Consider the following 22,366-nt stretch of genomic DNA (forward strand, 5'->3'; position numbering starts at 1 on the left):
TTATGGCGGCTACGAGACTTTAAAAAATGGGTTTCATGGTGGGTCTTGGGATTTGGTGCAAAGGCGGTTAACGACTGAAAGGTTTGATGCAAGGTAGGGGACTAGGAGTGGTGGTAAGCAAGTGGAGGATTACGACGGTAACTAGCGACTGTGAGGCTTGAGGAGAGGGAAGGTAGTTGTGGCGGTGTCGAGGGCCTGGGGAAGAAATAAAGGTGGTTAGTGACCGTAAGATTAAATAAATGATGGAAGAGCCTGCGACTGTAAGGTTGAGTTGTAGATGAGCTAGCGACTGTAAAGTTTGGTTGATGTTAGCAAAGGCAGACAGCAGCTGAAACTTTGGGTGGTTTTGATGACTTCCTCTATCACCTTACTCTACTATCCTTGCTCTTCACTTCATGAAAACCACGTGTATGACCATGCAAACAGGATGTTTTATATCTCACTGACGTATACACGTGTTATCGAGAAAGACAGGTGTAAATGTCAGGCAGGTTTTCATGTACACAAGCTGAATTTTAAAAAAATTACTCAAAAAATAATCTCCAGTGAATTTTAAAAAAAATTACTCAAAAAATAATCTCCAGTCCCTGAAGTGTACACAGTCTTCACTCGGTATAACATGACACTGTAAGGTAAATAATTCGCTATAAAGTAACTCGCTAGAACTCGTCTGTCTCGCCTCTCACTACTTTGTGGTCCAACGAATCTACTCCTAGCTATTTATTATATCACCTATTTATGCTGCCAGCCTCGCCTCTCACATAACATTTTGTGTTGGATGGGTGAGACAAGCTGAGACCGTATATATTTTTTCTTAACCACCGAAGACTCTACTGACACACTAAAGCCCTCCCTCCCACCACCTCAACTAAAGGACATGTCCAGTAAACAAGCAGTTGACATCAGTTTCCTCGGCGATGACACGAGTTCTCCACTTGTCCCTCCCAAGACAATCAGAAGCATGAACACGCGGTTCTTCCAGAAAATGGAATAATTCCTATATTTCGGTTTGGATAATAGTTGCAGTAGTAGTAGTAGGTGGCGGTGGTGAGGCTTTATATCTCGGTGGTAGATGCGAATTCAAAGAAAGGTCAGGAAGAAGCGCATGTGGGAATAGCAGGCAGCACGAAGCCTCGCAGCACTCAGTCATCAGAATCAGCCGCACGTACCCATGGGTGGGAAGGAACGGAAGGAACAAGATGTGGGAGGGGAGGGAGGAGGAAGGCCACGTCATCGCAACGCCTCAGCCTGTAAACAAACCTCTCTCGTTTCACAGATCTTGCTTGTCAACACGCTTTTCTGTCTTCACGGCCGTTTTTACATTGCGCCAGAGGTAGCTGCGATCTGTATGACTCCTGGGTTCTGTGAGTCAGGAAATGGCAGCCAGAGGGCACCACTTCCGTTTCATCAGCAGGAGTTTCAGACAGAAGTTGTGGCCCTTAAGGATGTGGTTATAGCAGGTGTGCGCACATTAACTCCACGGCATTACATTTAAACACAAGCACAGGTGTTTGGCCTGCAATAGGATGCTGTTTATAATAAACGGCCTTTACAGGTGATTACGACAGGTAGATGTATTCCAGCGAAACCCAGTAGTCTCTGTAGTTGCGGACGATTAAAGTCTGGTGTCTGCACTCATGCTAGCAGACAGGTAAATAAAATGTGGACAGGTAACAGAGACAAGCTAAAATAATAAAAAAAAAAATCCCCAACATCATAACCATATCCCTTTTTTGTAATTATGTCGACGAAAGAAAGAAAAAATAAAATAAACGACAGCGAGAACAGATAAGAGCTCTTAATTCCATGTCCGACTTTTTACCACAACTACAAGATTATTTAGACACGGTTAAATAATGTTAGAGCTGCAATATAAACTTACAGACAAACCATTCAATATACACAGAACTCATGCACTAGGAATAAACAGTCTATTCCTTCAGTCTATTAGTTTTAACTGTAAGCGTCTATTTGTTACTGTCACTTTTAACTTACTGGTTTAATTGTTATATCGGGATATAAGTTTTGTTTTTAATTCTATTATAAAAAGCATTCGACCTTCAGTAATTTTTCACTCAAATTCCCCATGCTAATAATATTTTGCATTAAATAATCAGCATTCTGTTTTACAGTCAGTAATATTAATACTTATTAAACTTTACAATAAATTCTGATTAGTGATAGTTTCTTTCATTCAATGTGTTCGATTGACTAGCTTTCCGGATCAAGCGAAATAATTCAACTACTGTTCGCTGCAACGAAAAAGTTTAAAAAGAAATGCCGCTCATTCTCTCAGTTTAAAGAATTTTTTAATTTTTTTAAAAGAAACATTTGAAAATAGTGAAAACTCTCAGCGTCTACACGTGCTCTACCGACGAAGAGCACCTCCCCTCAACCTCCCACCTCCGGATGTTTTCCAGCTCGCAAAATATTAAATCAACTTCGGTCAACAAGATCTTCAGAGGACCGCTGAATCGGCCACCAGGTCCATAAAACAAAATAAATAAATAAAAACGTATCAACGTATCTCAGTCCAAGCATGTGGTCCCTGGCACCATCCGTCTGGAGCTTGGGTGGGACTACCCAAACACACATACCCAGCTCATGAACTGCGCGAGGTATGGAAATGGCATCAAAATTAGCCCCGAGATAAACACAGATAACTGTGCAAGACATACACCCTCCACCGCCAGTTTAGTGCCGTTAGCACGAAACAGTTTATGGTGATGATGTCTTGTGAACTGGGCCCCCTATCTCTTACACCTCCCATAAATCTATCAGTCGCCCCGTCCCCCCGAGTTCCTCCTCAAAGGCAGTCAAGGCGGAAACCGCCAGAAATGCCCCGTCTGCATCCATGCGAGTCGCTACCTGAAGAGCAGCCTAGGTATAGCAAGCAAGCACTTTCAAGATATTTTTTCATTACAAAATAGCACATGCCGCCAAAATAGCGATCTGCTCTTTCATTTATTATTTGTTAGCCATATTTAGAACAAGAAGAAAATTACAAATGGAAACAGACAAGAAAAACATGACATTAAAAGCCATCATCTTCCTGGAATGATTATTCTACCCTGGCCGACTACTGGGAGGCGAAAGCAAGTGGCGTCACAGGCCTTGGGGTAGTTATCAGCATCAGGGTGAACCGAGGGTAATCTCGTCATTAGATGAGCCCAGTAAACACAGGGTGGAGGATGGGTCTTGCCACGTGTGAACAGTGACTGAAGCCGTCTCATCTTTCACGGTTACCGCCCCCATCTCGATAAACCTGTGAACAGAACTCACTGACCCGCTTCTCCCTATCAGCCAACTTCAAGCTTCGTTAGCGCCCACACTAATTACACTCTAACGAGCCCGCGACATGTCACGTGACGACTGTGGCGACGTTCATGACACGGTGATATAGTTTCCGCTCCGTTGTTAATCGTGATGCGCGTTCCTGATGCAGTTGCCCCATCAAAGGCTGAAGGAAACGGTGAAGGAGCTACCCAGTGGGAGCAGGTGGGTGCCGGGTGCACTTGTATAGTAAAGAACAGCAGAACACAAGTCTTTAGACATTGTTGTAACCTCACCATGCTATGACCCCTGACCCTGACCTGGGAGTGTGACGTCAAGACGCTATGACGATGGCGTAACTACGTCATGTTGTAACTATGAGGTCATCGATGAAAACAAAATTGAAGAAAAATATTTCGTACAGAAACTCTTGCAGCAGACACAAGCGGACATTTGTTTTCTACCGACCAAATCGTCTGGAAATGAAATCCGTCAGTAATGGAGGACATGTTCAAATTATCGGGTAGCGATCCCGTCAATGAATTCTCCTTCGCTGACCAGAAAGGTTTTCTGCTGAAGGAGGAAGGAAGCGAACTCAAGTACGCTGTAAGTTTAAACCTGTTTATCTGTGTTTACAACCATCCCGGTTATTTGAAATCCACTATGGCGACAGTGTTCTTAATGTCTTGCGCAGTTTCAAGATACGGGTTTGGCTCGAAACAACTCGCTGGCGTTTGAAAAAAAAATCAGGGCTTGTGGCAAACAACAGGCGCCCAAATTCTTATAGAGTAAATCAGAGAAAAGAGATAAAATAATGTATACAAAACTAAATAAAAGAGCTGCACTTGAAAGGAGTGAGAAGAATCCAAAGATTTTTTTCACCCACTACCAACAATAGAAACAGGGCGTTGCTGTCATCTCTTTGGAACTTGTTTGAAAAAAAAAAAATTAAAAAAAAAAATCTTAATCTTGTTTACTTTTACCAACACTGCCATATTTTGTTTGTGAACTAAAAGTGAAAATGGCTCTACTCTGCTTCAATCCCTTTTACATTCCTTTATTATCGTATTAAAAGGCAAGCCATCTGTTTGTAGCTCTTGATATTTAATGGACAACAACAAAGATTCTTCTATTACACCAGAAGCAAACCAAACCACTTCAAGGAGAGCCAGCCTCTTCACACCGTCTCGAGTTTATATTTGTTTCATGTGCAACAAAGGCTAAGAGGCCAGTAAAGTATCCAGTGTCATATCCACGAGTTGGTCAAAGCTCTGGGCGATGACACACTCACATTCCACAAAGCCGTACCATGTAAACACGGAGCATTTTTAGCATCGGCATAACATCTTCTATGACCTTTGTAATAAATTCTATAACAGGTCCGGCGGCGCAACTATGAACCTCAGTAATACAGCGAGAATCGATTGTTCTAGGTTCAGATCTTGGTCCTGGCAGGCAGGTAGTTTACAGTGGTCAACTACTTTGCCGTAATAAGCCTTAGTTGCCGGCCAAGCGTCCAAAAACAACAAAAAACAAACAACAAAATCTAACCCCAACCAACAACAAAACAAAGATAAAAACCATTTACCTTTAACAATTCCGGTTTCTACTCTCCGACAAGAGAGCGTTAAGGGGACTCCTTGTGTCTCCTCCTTTTATGTATCTCTACTAATTCCTGAGTAAGGCGGGGAGGAGGGAATTTTAGCCAACGTTTCAAGAACGCAGTATCACAGCTGCTGCCGCTGCTTCCAATTTTATCACAGAGACAAAAAGGTTTAAAAAAGTAGCATTGTGTAGCAACTGAAGAAAAAAAAAATGTTGTAAACAAGTTAGCCCGTTTGACTCAAAATGTTGCTGCAGTCGCTGTGGATTTCAACCTTAGCTGACCCTTGAACCCAAATCAGATGAACACTTCCAAACGCAGCAGTAAAAAGAGAGGGTTTTCGACGATGGACAAAATATTACGGAGGAAAAAAATGTTAGTAAAATCATTCCGTTATCAATGCATACATTAGTTCTCTTTCTCTCATCCTATTATCAGCAACATGTGTCAATTGGTAGTTCTCGTCTGCAAGCCTGTGAAATATCCACATCTCTAGAGCGGGGCGTAGCGGCTGTTGTACAGGTGAACACCGTGTACAAACTTCATGATTTCACTCTGTGTCCAGACAGCTTCACTGCAGTTGTCTGCCCGCACACCCGTCGTACGTGTGATGCACCCCTTACGGCGGTAGGTTACACGCGTGCACACACAGAAATGTAGAGACAGTGGATGCTGCCTACAAATCAAGGCGCTCACCAACCACTCCCCCAGCGCCCTTCCGATAGCCTCCGTCAACCACCCGCTCTAATTTACAAGCCGGCCGAAGACCTCTTCTCCTCCTGTCATCGTCCCGTTATCGTCCTCACCCCTCTCCTCCTACACCCCCTCACCCCAAGTGCAACCTACGTCAGCAGACGGAGGGATTGTACCAGCAGCTCGGTGAACTGACTTCGTCTCACGCTAGAGTGTACTAGAGGCACTGTCCTCCACAGACTCGAAAAAACCCATGCTTATTACTCTACAGGTACATAGGTAATACCAGTACTTTTGTGGAGGGTGGGGATTGGAGGGGATTATTGTGTCTGCGACAAAATGGGTGTGATAGAGTATTTGACACAGGGAGCAGTACAAGTATTACTTACCGTGTACTTCAATGAGCTAGAGTGTGAAGTTAATATTAATACAAAACTTGTCCGAAGCACTGCCCGCCAAGACACAAGGACTGACTGTCAGCTACTCACGCCGGGTGAAGGCTGCTCCTTAGAAAGCTTCTCCCTTGTGTGATCTTGACCTTTCTCTACATTATTCCAAGCTCGCGATGCTCAGAAAAAGGACCCAGAAATAAGCAAACCTCGGACAGCAGCTACAGAAACCGGAGAGGATAAAGAGAAAGCGAGTAGAAGTGAAATACTGAGATAAAGTACAGGGGTGGGGGAAGATGGAAAACAGAATGAGGGGGTGGGAATGGGAGGTAGAGAGAGTTTATTATTGCTTTCAGATCATTGGCTACAGCAAGGGTGCGAGTATCCCCTCAGTGTAGTCGTCATTATATACACATATATATATATATCATAGCGTGGCTTGATAACATTGCAAATAAAATATGAAAAAGTGGCGAAACTTCTTAAACTGTACATCAGATTGCAAACGTTCGTCACAGCCTCTACAAACACAAGCACAGTCAGCAGCTATACATTTAAATGCTCTTTACACACACACAAATAACTCCCCCACTAACAAACTCTATACCCACCCATTCTCGAGTGTGCATGTGCGTGCGTGCTTGTGTGGGAGAGAAAAGAGAGAATGAGTAATACAGAAAAAGAGCGTGAGTGAAAGACAGAGAGAGAGTGTGAGTTCGGCAAAAGGAAGAAAAAGAGAAGAAATAAAGTTCTTAATCTATGTTTACATCTCTCACCACTAACCTGTTTACACCACGCTCTAGTGCCACTGCAGCCACAGGTAACATCTCACCTATCACCTACAGCTGGGACTCTGTAACCTTTTGTTTCGTGGTGTAATTTTTTTTACCTGCTGTTTAGCGCGGTCTTGGAGCGTGAATATGTTGATAATAATAGCATTGCTGCTCTCTTCAGTTTCTTCTTTGCACACAGTTTCCTATTGTCCGTACTTACACAGGTAATGTGTTGCATTTCATCAGGAAAATCTCCCACCACCCCCTTTCCCCCAGTTAAAAATAAAAAATCGAAGCAAGGCAACAAGAAAGGAAAGCAACAGAAAATAAATAGGAGAGATGAAGATAACAGAGATTTAAAAAAGGAGACTGTGTGTGCTGGCTTATTTTTCTTTCATTTTGTAAGAGTTATGTTCATTTTATTTTTTCTTCATGGATTTCAAAGGGAACAACTCCAACCCAACGTAAGAAGAAAAGGCGGGTGCAGGAGTCGAGCGCTGTTGTCAAAACCGATGCACACATCGCCATGTTTGTTTGCGGCACGTGAGACGCCAGCTTCCAGCATCGCAAGGATTAAAAACTACACTTTGAGTGAAGTCGCTGTTGCAAATCGCTAGCAGGAGGAAACCGCCATGGGAGCCCACAGCGCCTCCCAACTCCTCCTCTCTTCTGGATCGCACCTGTTTCCAAACGCTACGTGAACAGGTAAGGAGATACGTCACGTCACGTCTTGGGGTGGGGGGGTGTCCGTGTTTTTAACGTTAATGCCGTGCAGCGACCCCCATTTTTCATGCAGCCACAACCTGAGAGCTGAAGCAAGACGATTGACTATAATTCAGTCTGTTTGCAGACGTTACAACACACAGCCAAACTGACAGGTGCTGAATACTAAATCCGGTTTACACAGCGACGTTACAATGGGTAAAGATGAGACGGACATACAGAAAGAGGACAGACACGACTAGAAATATTGGAGCGGGAGTGGGGGAAGGGGAAGAAGCTGGAGAAAAGAGGGAAAGCACAATTATGCTTCAACCATTGTCTCTGAGAATAAAAATAAAAAGATGAAGAAGCGATGGAAGGGGACGGTCAGCTACATAAATCGGCCGAGCAGAAGCACGTTGGCTGCAGAAGAAGACATTAAAGGATTGGAGTGATGCTTCTTTCTAATGACTGGTTACAGCATTGTCCAGCTGTGGTCAGTCCCCAACACTACTTACTCCTCGGGCAGCACATAGCTTGCAAGATACTTAGCAAAGGATGGGGGAAGGGAGGGTCATCTCTCCGATTGGGTAAATTAGTATCTTGCTCTGAAAACCCAATTATTAGACAACGAATGTTCGCCCTATTAGTCCTTCAAGGGCAAGCGCTGCAGCCAGACGACAAACGATGCTAAATCTTGACAGAAAGGTGTAGACTGGTGGTGAAAGGGTTGAGGCAACATGCACAGCTGAGACGGGGTAGCTCAGGGCGGGTGGCTTAGGGTAGGAGAATTGAAATGAACTCAGGAAAAATAATTTTCCGAGGCTCCAAAGCTTGTCTTTTGGACATTGTTCAAAAATGCGAAGTCAAGTCAACCACTGAACTATTTCCCGCACTTAACAACCCCCCCCCCCCCCCAATAAATCCAAAGTTCGGTGTGTCTGTCCCGTGGCCAGCCCCAACCCTGCTCACTCCTCCTCTCTGACGTCACATGGTTTGCACACGAGTGGCCCTGACTCTCGGGCCCAGGCCTATCGCGTCTGCAACCTCCTTGGATGCGTTTTCCATCTTCCCATGTTGCACAGCGCGCCTGTTGCGTCATCTCGTCTCAATTTAGCTCCAGCCTGTCTACCCCACCTCGTCCCCGGCTAACTTGCGCGCTTCGTTCTATCTTCCTGCCACCCGGACTGCGCTGTGGGGGAAGGCCTCCCACTCATTCGCTCCTTCACCTTTTAAATGAGCTGTTAAAGCCATACTACAGTGCGGAATTGCTATTTTTTTCCTACAAAAAATTGGTGTTGCGTTTCTTACAATGTAATTATTCCCCAAATTTGAACAAGTTATGAAGTAATGCTGTTTCTTTGGAATTTACATGTCTTTGATGATGATGATGATGATGATGATGATGATAAACAAGATGAAGAAAAATCACCAACAAAATCTCTAACCCAGCGGTTCTCAACCTGTGGGGCGCGACCCCCTGGGGGGTCGCGACGTGCCTACAAGGGGGTCGCAAAGGTGGTCATTTTTTAAAAAAGTTTCTTATACTGGTATTAGTGAAATTAGTTTACATTGTGTAACCGAGTGGTGCGGGGGCTCAAACTCCAAATCTCTTCTCCCTATTCAAGTACACTGTCTCGGCAATGCAGTGACTTCTTACTTCCAAAACTCAAAACACAATCACCCTCTCAACAATTAAGCCTCCAATCTCCCTCCTCTCGCCTTTTGCCCTCTCTCTTCCCCAATCTCTCATCTCTGACTCCCCTCTCCCTCTCCAGTCACACCTCTCTTTTTTTTTTTTAAACATCTAAAAGGCACGCATTCAGGAAGCGTCCATCATTCACACCCTTTCGCCCTCACACGTGCTCAGTCCTAGTACTCTATAGGTCCCTGACAGAAGGCCATGACCAGACAAGGGAAGGACACCACCATATTACAAACAACTGACAAGATGAATGCTTTCGTCCGAAAAATTTCGTTGTGGACGAAAAGATACGCCAAGAAAATATTTTTGATATGTTTCCGTGCTTGTGTAAGTGCAAGGCTGACAACTTGAATCTTGATCAGGTGAAGAATGTAATTATTGCCCATCTAAACGGACTGCAAGAAAGGTTTCAGCATTATTTCGCTGAAATTGATGTGACTAAATACGATTGGATTCGTAATCCATTTCTGGCTGATCCTAGCACAAGCGGGTTGTCCACGCAAGAAGAAGAGCAGCTCATCGACCTTTCGAGTGCCAATCCCTGAAAATGGTCTTCCACACAACACCAGTGCCAACATTCTGGATTAGCATCAACGGTGAATATCCTCTCCTTTCTGAGAAAAGCAATGAAAGTTCTGTTGCCATTTTCAACTTCGTATATGTGTGAGCAAGGATTTTCAGCATTGGCAGCACCGAAGTATCAATACAGAAATCGTGTGGACGCAGAGGCTGAGCTGCGAATAGCAGTGGGTACGAACATCGCACACAGGTTCGCTTCTCTATGCAACAGCAAGCAGGCTCAACCTTCTCATTAATCAAAGTGAGTGTCTAATAAAACTAATAAAATAATATTTATTAGCACCGCAGAATTTGCTTTAGTAAAATTTCATTAACAGTTATACTTCTTGCAGATACAAACTTTGTTCTTCCGTTGTTGATTTCCTCGACGCGGCGTTCGAGGTTTGCTAAGGCTCCCCCCCCCCCCCCCCGCTCTTCCACCGACCTAGCTGGCTAAGGGGGGTCGCGGACGTACCGGTGTTCGTCAGGGGGGTCGTCACATGTAAAAGGTTGAGAACCGCTGCTCTAACCAGTGACGCCAGGTAAAAACTGCGACAAAAGGAAGGTGAAATGGGACTTTCGTCTAGATAAGCGAAACTGTCAAAGGCTGATGGTTTATGTCTCGCTGGAAGGGTACTGTTTACTATGATCTCTTTTGCTGTAGGAGGGTGGAGGTAGGGTAGAGAGAGAGAGACATTTTGCTGTACCAAAAAACTCAATCATTCGACAGAAAAAGTGCCCTTATGGAAGTATAAAAAGATATTTTCTTGAAAGGAGAAAAAAAAAAAAAAAAAAGCTGATAAGCTTCTTGATGGCAATAGCGGGGACTCCGTGTCCATGCAGACGGAGACTGATGTCGTTAGGGTCGATGTGTTGCTGCAGTAACTGATGATCGGCCTTGAGAATATTGCGTCGATGGAAAGAAGCCGAATTAGTAATAAAGTGACGATGACTCGAGCTGAGCTTGATGATAAAGGATACAGCGATAGCGATTACAACAGCAACGTGAACTACAACAGGCTTTGTTGCTACGGCATGAGAAATAACGTAGGGGTGTGGTAAGAACCATAAACATAACGTATCGGCAACGTACAAATCACGTGAGTCAACGCAGATACAGCGGCAGATATAATGACCTTGAGGCGACGTAAGTGATGCAGAGGCGACGTAAGGCGACGTAAGGCGACGTAAGTGATGCAGAGGCGACGTAAGGCGACGTAAGTGATGCAGAGGCGACGTAAGGAGACGTAGTGATGCATAAGCAACGTTAAAACCATGGTAACGGCAGGTCACTCTGAAGTCCTCTCTCACCCACTTCCTTACAAACTTTGAAGGACGCGAGTTGAGTAGTTGTGACAGCGCATAAATAACATTAAAACTAATCTTGTTTACTTTCTCGTTCTCAAGCACACGCACTTTCAAGCTAGTGGAACTAAGCGTAGGCTGGAGAGGGCGGACTGCGACCACAACCACACGAACGTTGCTGGCCGTCTGCTACTACTACGGCCTGTAACCCAAGGGAGTAAGGATCGAGTGAGGTTAACAAGACACGGGATAATGCACCAAGGATGTCTCTCCCAAACAAGAAGCAGCTGACAAGATGCTGTTCGGTTCATAGTCAGGTCAGCTCGGAAAGGGACAAAAGGTTATTGTGAACGCCAAAACACACACACACAAACAAACACAAAAACAAACAGTGAGCACCGAACTAAGAGACTTGCTAGAATAAACGTAAAGACGGCGGAGATGGGACGGTAAACAGGAAAGACAGGTTGATAAGCAATTTGAGACGTGTCAATATTGTTTCAAATAAAAAAACTGGAATTGGGGCGGGTGGGGCAGAGCAGGCTTCGTAATTTAAACATCTTGAAGTTAATGGAAGGGGTGATATCTCCTTGGGTAATCCAACAACCACCTATATTGGTGACGTCAGAGTTGTGATCCAACAGCCACCTGTGCTGGTGAGGGATTTGTCCTCGTGTGAGCTGAGAAGTAAGTTTTCGCTTTTGATGTGCAATGGCTTTCTACGATGTGTCGATGGAATTCCAGCTATAAATACAGAACGTGTTCCGACAGAAAGTCTGCAGTCAACAACTGACACTGAGGATGTATAATCAAGAATGAAAGCGAGGCAAGAACTAGGAGGGCAGGGGGTGTTTCTTTGCGTGGTTGAACGCTCAATTTGTTTGGGGAAACAAAAATCCAGACGAGGATTTGTCTTGGTGTGTGTCTAGGCGATTGTCCAGGTGAGTATGTGTCCAGGTGAATGTACAGGTCAGCATGCAGTCACACCTAGGGCGACGCGGGTGGTGCACACCGTCTTACTATGCTCGCGATTCACCTGATGCGCGGTTCCTAAATATCGACTGGATGACATAGAACAAAGTGACACTGACTAGGTCATAGGTCAACGGTGAGGAAAGTCGGTCAAGATCCGATAGAGTCACTCTCGTGTGTGTGTGAGTGTTTTTGTTCCAGTGTTCGTGTTTGTGTGTACTCACGTCCAGCAGCAGCTTGACCACGTCCGTCTTGCCGTACAGCGCCGCCTCGTGTAGACACGTGCCATTGAGGGTGCTGCGGTTGATGTTCATGCCGCTCTGTATCAACAGCCTGCAGGCAGCAAGCAACACGGCCTTCAGCCACGTGCACGGCAGTCAAGCTCACAACATGCTTCAAACAGCCACAGCCCAGTCGCACCTCCATTCAAGTCTCTACGGCTACCCAAAGATCTGAAGCAAGGCTGGCAGCTGCACTGCTACTCATTACGTCTACAGCTGAAACGTTGTTCACTACGTCTACAGCACACTCCATTTCTGTATCGCCATTCACGTCTTCAGCTTTATTTCCTATTCATGACGCATACAGCTGGTGCAAATCTACCTGTACAACTGACTGAAAAATCTTCCTGTGAAAAAAAAAACACAACTGCATTGAAAAACTACCTTTACAGCTGCACTGTTATACAGTATGTATACAGCACCAGCGCTTCTCGTAATGCTAGTCAATATGTATACAGCTGCAATGTTAGACAACATGCAAGCAGCTGGAATGCAAACAATAATTTTACCTATAGGAGCAGGTAGCTCACTGCTTCACTCTACCACAGTGGTGATAGTCATATCTTAGAGAACTACTCCAGCTCATTTCACGTCCTGAGATATTATCTGGATTCCGTGGGCTGATCTGGTTGGAGTTTTAATCAACTCGAACTTGACTGAATATCAATGTGTATGTTCGACCTCGATTATTATATATCAAAATAAGCTTGGTTTTTACTGTTCAGAAATAACATCCCCATCATAATGGTCGTCAATCATCCCCATCATACCTATCACCATCATCATATAATGTTTCAAGACGATTCGTCGTGACAGCCGCATACCTGATGATGTCACTATGGCCGTTACGAGCGGCCAGGTGAAGGCATGTGGTCCTGTTGTTGTCCAACGTGTCTGTGGGGCTGTCTTCCAGAAGCTTCCCGCACAGGTTGCTCCTCAGCAATTGCTCCACAACCTGGAGGCAAGAAGGTCAAGATCTAGCACACGCAGCAAGGAGAACAAAGACATAGTGACATGAGAATTTTTATCATCATCGTCATCATTGACACTCCCCGCCCCATAACATCAAAACTCATCTCAGACGACAGTTAAACCGCAATTTGAAAATACCATTAAGTTTAATCACTGGTCTGAACGACTTTCGAAATCGTCCATTTATCTGAGGGTGAGTGGACACAAAATACACACGATGCTCATCACCTGTAACGAACAGATGTTCATTCTGCCTTATTTTAAAATGAACATCTGTCGCTGAAAGGCTAATTATCTATGTTTGTTAAGATACACTACATGATTTGTACAGCTACCCACCACTTACTTCAACTCTAGCACGTCGTTTGGTCTGTGTGTGTGTGTGCACATGCATGTGCGCGCGTCTGTGTGTATAAAACACTCACATTTTTAAAAGCACTAAGGTATGATTCAATTATATCGAAATTATACATTCTACATATAAAAGCATTGCTCTGTGAGTTATTTTTAATCTCCGAAGTGAATAATGGGTAGGGCTTACAAGATTACGTGCATGAGAATGAACACAAAAACATAATAGAAAATAGGTCGAAGATACAGGTTGATTGAATGAGAAAAACAGTTCATGACAGATGAATGGATGAAATGGATTAGACGACAAACTGGTCACATAAAGGTCTGACTGTCATCCGCTGGGGACCTTAGCAGAAAGACAGCTCTCGCCCGTTAACATATCTCCTTCATGCTCTCGTGGTCACGACTGGAAAATAGATTTTTAAAAATCGATTTCATGAGCTGAAAGAGGAGAAAGGAGTTTTTCTGTATGATGACGACCTGACAAGGACGGCGGGTGTGAGCGGAAATCAAGGGCGGCAGGTTGTGCGAGTCTGAATACCCCGAATGAAAACTGCTGACGAGGCGGAACAGTTCAAAATGACGTTTTATTCCTCCTTCGCCATGTGGAGAAAGACGAAGACCTACAAACCTTAGGACTACGGAGGAGACCCTCCAAAGCTTTTCTCGCGTCTCATTCAGTGTCAACAGAAATGGCAAGACACCTCCCCCGCTTTTTCTTTTTGCCTTTTCTTCTGAGGCGCAGGTGCAATCAAGCGCAGCACCTTCCAGAAGCAAATTGCTATTTTGTCAGTTTCAGTGCCTCTGTCAGTAGGTAGACAGGCCTAGGGTGGCAACATGGCGGCTTGTCGGCAACTGCAAAAGAAGCTGTTCAAGCTTTGAGGTCTAGCAATCTGTTGAAACACCAATCTTTTTCAAGTACCTAACCGTGAGCCGTCATAACTGTTCGGATAAAGCTGAAAGAAGATAAAGTGTTCCATAGCCTGGGGATCACTGTGGCGGTAAATGTAAGTGGTTGATCGTTTCTAGTGTGGTCTCCTTCTGCCGCCTGTACCTTCTACGATAAACCAGGTACAGATTTAATGGGTGGACAGGAGTGGTGATGCAGTCACTGGAGCGAACAAACCTACGGTGTATACGCCGCGTAGCTACTGAAGACAGCTGGTGTCAACTGAACGTACAGCCGACAGCTACTAACATACAGTGTATGATACACCCAGTATCTGACGAACACGTACCCGGTACCTACTGAACATGTCTGTTCTCTACTGAAACAGATCTAGAATCTACTGAACACATAATCGGTATTAACTAGATATATAATCGGTGTTTACTGAACACATACCCGGTATCTGCCAAATTCACAGGACAGGTCTAGCGGGGTCTTGAGGTCCTTGCTGCAGATGGTGGGGTCCGCGTGATGCGCCAACAGCAGCTTCACCTGAAATCCGAGATGGACAGGAAATCACACACTGCGTGTGCGCTTGTCCGTACGACCATTGCAGCTTTATAAACTTCATTTTGAAATTACAGATAACAAGAAGCCAGACAGACCACCAAACACTCTTGAGTGTAGTAATCGGTTAAAAAATACAAAAAAAAAGATTTAAAAGAATGAAAAAGCAAAAACAAAAACAAAAAACCCCAAACAAACAAACATGAGCAACACACAGAGGTAGGGGGGCTGAACACCAAAAATTATCTGCCCGAGTCTAGGCCTATGTACACTCGTTCCCAGTGTGTGCTCTGACACTGCCTCACTGGAGCATCTCACTGACCACGTGGATGTGACCGTGCTGACAGGCCAGGTGCAGTGGGGTCTCTCCGTTGAGGGCTTGTACGTTGACGGGGGAGTTCTTGTGAAGCAGCGCTTGTACCGGCTCCGCCACACCCTGCCACGTGGCGTAATGCAGGGGCACCATCCCTGTACACACCACACCACACCACGTGCTCGAGTACATGATATAAAGAAACAAACGTAGAAGCATAAAAATATGTTAAGGTAGAAACGAAAAACATTATTTAAAAACTTAAAGAAATGAAAAAGGGAGAAAGAAAAGCGGTTGGACAAATAATTTATCCAGGTGTCTCCTTTAGATGACAAAGGCCGTATATGTTCGACAGGTTAATTTGTTAGAAAAGGGTTTCTTTTTGAAGACGAGATCTGAACTCAATAAGTACAAATCCTCTTTGTAGAGGATTAAGCAAGATTTCAACCAAACAAGAGGCAGCAGCATCAGCAGAAATACCTCCACCAGATGTATGCTGTCTCACATGGGCTCTAGGTTTTGTTTTCTCATCAGATCATGCAGCTACGCGAATTGCAATAGGTGTTTACATCTCCATCTCTCATTTACTTACAAACACATACTCCCACCCACACCTGCCACACATTTCATGACATGTCAAGCGAACAGCGCGTGGCGAGTCGTTTCATAACGTAGTCAACCCTAATTAGCAGAGAAGTGCGTGAACAATCTTTATTAACCATACACACAGTGGAATACATGGCCGACCCATTTTTAACATGACCACCATGATAAGCCATGGACCACACATTCCATGATAAAATTTTGTCCCGTCATGCAGCGGGGCGATTGCAGCAGCTGCCGATGTTTTCCAAATGAACGGCGGTTCATGCGTCGCATCTGGAGCGGAAAAGAACCCTCCTCCCCTCATCTCTTTGAGACTTGCTATCAAGTAGGTTATTCCCTTGGCTTCCTTCTGCTACAAGAGCATGCAGCATCACTAATAAGGAATAAGGCTGAGAGGCGGGAGTAGGCCCTTAAAGGCCAGACCCTCTACAGGTCTTATACCAGCATAGATAACGACAAAGATGACAAGTTACAAAAATACTTCAGATATCTCTCTGGCAGGAAATGCTGTATCAAGTACTTTAAACAAGCCGATACTCTCTCTCTCTCTGCGCAAGTTTGGCGTCTGAAGGAAGAGAAATTACACCCTACAAGTCTCCGGTACCAATAAACCTACAAGTGCAGAGAGGTATTCGTTCGCAACTAGTGCAGAAAGATTGTGAGAGGGACGGTAAAGGAGTCGGAGGGGGAGAGATGCTGAAAATTAGATAAAAGGAGGGGATGGGGGAGAAAGAAGGGTAGAACAAGGCATCCGTGTAATGACATGTGCCCATGTGCATATTAGCCGGCATGACGAGGAGGGCGAGGTTCAACATTAACTTGAGCCAGTAAGATGAGAAGTCCGCTTGATGTCGAGGTTCTAAGTCAGTGGTCTCAAACTCATATTAGCATGTGGGCCGCAGTGGAAAGTAACAGCCAGTCAGCGGGCCGCACCACGAAAAGAAAATGTTTTTTCATTAAATTTTACGAACACTACTGTCACTGCAGTTAAATGCTAAAATAAAGTTTTTATAATTATTAATTACATTTAGTGTAGTTTATTACATGCACATGCAGTTTAGTTTATTAAAATAAGTTGACGCTGTCTCTGTCACTAATAACGGGGGTAATTTTCACTGCGGGAGTTAATCACCAAGCACAACATACATATACACCGCGGACGTGGCCGAGGGCCGCACAAAAATGTTTCGCGGGCCGCATTCGGCCCGCGGGCCGCATTCGGCCCGCGGGCCGCGTGTTTGAGACCCCTGTTCTAAGTTATACGAGCAGAAGTCGGCTTGCTGGGCCAAGTGTTTGAGCTTACCTTCGCAGTTTGTGTGGGAAAGTGTTACGCTTGTGGACCCCGCGTGCGTGCCACGTGGCAATAGAAACAAAGCGCGGCAAGCCGGAAATAACAGTGGGAGAAGGAATCAAACAGTTTCTTTGAACTACTCCAATGCCTCAGCTGCAGAAGTAACTCTAGGCACTTCCTGTCTGCCAGGCAAGCAGTCTGGGGTCTGAACCTCGCTCCGTGGGCCCTGCAGCCGGACCTAGACCACGTGACCCGTTCTTAGACACCGCTACATGCCTTCCATACCACCCTTGCGCTACCTAACTTAATGTAGGCGGGTACACATTGTGCAAAGATTACCTTACACCTGTGACAACTGATGCAAACACCTGCTGATCTCGTGCGAACTAAAATGGTGTAAATGCCTGCACACACAGGCCTATATTTTCCGCCTAATTTTATTGGTTTACCAGTCTGGCTTTTCTGCGCCTCTCTCTCTCTCATACACACACACTTCTATTTTAACATAAAACAGATGTATTCACGAAAATAGTTTGAAGAAAAGATTCGCAGGTCCGCACACAAGCGCGTGTACACACACCATTTGTATTGCGATTTGTCTGATTAGTGTTGGCTGACGAAGAGCGTCTCCCAGTGGTATGTTTTCATAACCCAACGTGTCCCGCCTTCAGCCCGTCTTTTTTTTTTTTAAATCTTTGGCCCCTGACTACTACGTGTCGCCGACAGGATCAACCAGCACAATGGTGACGCAACAAGGAACCTCGTGACATGCGTCACGTGTTTGAGCGGCACAAACAGACGCACACCACATGCCACTGCGCTGTGAGCAAACATCCTCACACCATTCTTATTACAAGGTTGTAGGGTGTCCGAGATGGCGTCATCCTTATCGCCGCTGTTAGCGCCCGCTTACAGACAGGGCAAGAGTAGAGCTGAGCTGTTATTTCACGAGCTCACTGTGTGTGTGTTATTTTGTGAACTCACTGTGTCTGTTGATAGGCGTTAGTACGTGTGTGTTTCGTGACCGTCGCCTCCTCCCATTACTACTGTTTGATTTTTGCTGGGAAGTAAGAAACGCGTTCAAAAATTAGCATTTTGTATGACCCCGTAGATAATAAAGCAATTTTTTAAAAGTTAAACCTATGGGTTCACCTCAAACAAGCGCAGACAGGCAATAACAATACTCAACCGAACACCTCATCAAGTGATCAACGAGTTCACCAGAGAGAACAAGGAGTTATAGGCCAAGAGTATGGGAGAAACATGGAAAGGATAGGAGGGTCACAAAGCGAGAAAGAAATCACGACAGTGACCACGTGATCATCCGTATGACACTCCTTCCCACTACGTTCAAATGGAATATTTGCAACCTGTTGCTAAAGGTGGTTTTCGAACAACCGTAGAGTAGCACAAGGATTCAAGTATGTGTGTTGTTCTCGTCACCTTTATTGTCCTGCAGGTCCGGCGACGCTCCCGCCTCCAGCAGCAGTTTGATGACCTCAGTGCTGCCCATGAGAGCCGACTGGTGGAGAGCTGACATCCTGCAAAAGAAGAAGAAATAAACACTTATACAACTTCCAGCCTTCTGATCCAGGAACTGAGGCAACTTGTTTAAAGGGAGAATACTCTTACTTCAGATACTCTGTAAATGACGGCAGTTACTTCCCTTGGCGTGCATATGACAGGATGAAAGCTGCAAGAGAGGAGTCAGGGGATCGTTCTCAACCCACGCACTTCCACCTATGCCAGAGCCAAATATGTTTTAATAAGGCTAGTTTCTACAAGAAAACAGTGGCGAAAAAGTTTGTTCCTCTAAAGTATGATAGATATCGCACACTGCACAGTCATGATAAACATCAACGCTGATTTATTCACACGAACACCATCGCCTTCGGCCGTTCTCGTCTGTCGACACAACTAACGTCTCCGTCCCGTGGTGATTTATTTGATTACCACAAGTATTACACCAACCCCAGTCTCGAGATTGCCACTGACACTTGACGGCTACATCACAGTTGACAGTGACACGACTATCAGACGACACCCGTAAGGCTGTCTCATCCAAGAGGGACGGTCCCCGGCAAAGGGTTTACGTACCCGAGTGAAATGGTGGTGGTGGGTGGAAAAGAGAGGTGTTGACGTGGTCAGTTGGTTTGTTTTAGCAGGTCGGTGTTTCCTTTGCAAGAGACCGAGTTATGGGCGAACGGAATGAAGGTTCCGTGTGGCCTTTCGACCTCGAGTGGTCGTACATGCCTCGTGCTGTAACGCCTACGTGACTTCGACGTGAAGTTGTGTGTATGCAGTTTACCTGCTACGTGTTGTTGATTCCACCTCTCCATTACTCTTACAAAAAACACTGAAAGACAACTAGAAAATGTGGCTTCTGGCTAAAGGTGGTTAAATCTGCTTTCAATACACTTGGAATCCTTGGCTCCTGGTTCAATACACTTGGAATCCCAGATCTCGTCTTGGAACACGTTTATTTTGATAACATCACGGAATTGTTATCACCTTTCCACTACAGTAAAATTATCACAAAGTAGGAAACATTTTCCAATCAAAGAACCAACTCCTCAATACTTTCCTGTCTAACATACATACACCTGACGTCTGAGTCATCCGTGAAAAGAGAGAGGCAACTTTCAGTTCGAACATAAAATAATGATTGCTAGAAGATACGTTTTCAGCGATGACATCATCTCCTTCATCATGTATCTCTAACCCTACACCAGTCTGGCGGTTAAAGTGCACACCTGTCCTGTGGCCTCGCTACATGCGTTAAGCGACCAGAAAGAGGAAGCAAATTTTGTGGATTTGTTTTTGTTTTACTTCACAGAAAAAGAGATGGAGAAATGTGAGGAGATAGGACACAGGTGAGTCACAAGGAAACTTGAAGACCTTAGAGTTGTGTGTTCCTTGCCCTTGACGAAGAGAGATGTTCCTGTTCTCTGGGACACGAGGAGAAGGTCACACACAAGACACCTCGTGTCATCTTTTCTCGTTCCTCGCCCTCACCCTACTTTTTAAATCTCTTCATGAGAACACAACTGTCAGTAAGACAGTGAGAGGCAGCAGAAGGCCCGTGACCAGAGTACTGCACACGGCACGCTACTGTCAGATGGATGGATAGTTTCCGGTGTTGTTCTCTCGTTAGTCTCTCGCCCAGCGAGTATGTCTACTAACATTATTAATCGCCATTTGCTTGTATAGCACGGAATCCAGGTACGTGGCCAGGTCTTCCGAGCTTTATCTTAACAGGTTAAGGATACATAACATAAACAGAGAAAATTGATGGTGTGCAGTAGTGTTTTTGTTTTAAAACCTTTTCCCTTCCCTCCTTCGCCTCACACACTGTAGGTCGTGAAAAGTAAGAAACAGCAGTGAGTAATGACACTTGTGTTAAGATGTTTAGGGAACAAGAAGTCTGATGTTTGAAAACATGGAGCTGACTGTTTTAAGCCGTGACAGGTGGCGGGTTCTAAAGTTTGGATCCTGCGGACCAAAAGATTTACAAAAAAAAAAAAGCGCTTGCCATACAGTTTGGTGCAAAGTCTTGCAGGACAAAATACCGAAGAACGAAGGTGTCTGGATGGCGAGTGCATAATAAGCCTCACACAGCCTGGGGAGGAGGGCCACAGCTGAAGCAAATACAGATTAAAGGGACATAAACAGGACGGGTCGTGGCGTGCGTTTTGTCACCTACGTTGTTCTAGACAGAAAAAGTGTAGAGCGCTCAGTTACAGAAACTCAGAAAATCAACAAAATGTTGTCATCTGCCACACACCACAAACAAGGAAGAAGAACGCGGCACAATGACTACAACCTGCGACATTCAATGTCAGGGGTGTGCAGATAAGCAGCACGAACAAACATCAAAAGGTATGAACATAGTATAAACAACAAAAACAACGTCCCAGGATGGGAAATATCACAGAATAATAATAAAACCTCAATTACAGCACCCAGCTGATGAACTAAATTAAAGACAATGATATAGGCTAAGGGGTCGGTGGGGTAGCAGGTGAAAGAAGATGGAAAAAAAAAGGTGCGCGTAGAATTTTGCCACCACACGTGTCCAAGTAGGTCACACTCGTAGGTCGCCCCGCGCCGCGTGAGGTCAAGGTTAGGAAGACGGTGATTACCAGCAGCAAGGTCGCACGTCATCTGCATCTCAACCTCCCGGTGACTCGCGGGTGCACCTGCACACCGGTGGTGCAATCATGCACGCGGCGCTACCCCCTCGGGGTCTAAACGAGTGTGTCCTTTACAAGAGATATAAAGGGGAAGAAACGGTGCCCGACAGGCCAGAAAAGAGCGACGTTGTGGAGAATTTACAGTTCAGCCGGCAAACCCTTGCTAAGGCTTACAGGCGCCATGTCGACTAGAAGCTTCGCGGTCGATTCTTCTCACGTATCCTCTTGTACGTTCGATTGTCTGAGTGGAAACTAAGTAGCATTGACATATCAATATTTCTGATAATGACCTGGTCATTCAGCTCAAAGTCTGATAATAATAATGATGGCGATGATGAAGATGACGACAAAATCGATGACCAGGTGGATGAAGGATAGAGAATGCAAATTGATCTTCAAGAGTTGTCTTCAGGATTACATCTACCCAATATTTGTTAGCCTTGGATATGGCAGATTCTGGTGAAAGTGTCGACTACGACACACGGAGTTGTCGAGCTTGACCCCCAAGTTATGGGACTTTAAGTCCTTGCTGAACGCAGCACACGTGACTACACTGTCTTGATGACCAATGCTGCTTACATTGCAGAGGGTATGATCCACCCCAAACACTGTGCACATCGTGCACAATGTACATACTTTTACTAGCTGGTCCACATCACATATGTTGTATGACAGTCTCGAATGAAGATGTCCCTCATATTTGACAATGTGTGCCCTCGTTAACTCAACCCTGACGCAATTGCTAATTGCAGAAAGACCTGAACATCTGCTGCTTATCATCATCTTGACGCAGTTATTTTGAAAGTTTTTTTTTTAACCCAAGAACTATCTACTGTTCTACTCAAACTCAGAAAATTTTCTACAACTGCCTAACTTAAAGGGATACTAAAGGGAAAATTAAACTGCTTAGAAACTCGTAAATAGTAG

The 22,366-nt window shown here is 44.9% G+C and overlaps 1 protein-coding gene across 1 annotated transcript in view; it reads right to left on the reverse strand.

Moving 5' to 3' along the window:
* LOC112577331 (caskin-2-like) overlaps positions 1-22,366 on the reverse strand; it is a 141,343-nt gene that overhangs the window by 68,618 nt on the left and 50,359 nt on the right. Inside the window, 5 exon segments of the mRNA XM_025260389.1 lie at positions 12,198-12,306; positions 13,079-13,209; positions 14,926-15,021; positions 15,359-15,504; positions 18,690-18,787. Of these exon segments, the coding sequence (XP_025116174.1) occupies positions 12,198-12,306; positions 13,079-13,209; positions 14,926-15,021; positions 15,359-15,504; positions 18,690-18,787 (580 nt within the window).

This window comes from Pomacea canaliculata, linkage group LG1 (genome assembly GCF_003073045.1).
Source record: "Pomacea canaliculata isolate SZHN2017 linkage group LG1, ASM307304v1, whole genome shotgun sequence".
Taxonomy (NCBI): Eukaryota; Metazoa; Mollusca; class Gastropoda; order Architaenioglossa; family Ampullariidae; genus Pomacea; species Pomacea canaliculata.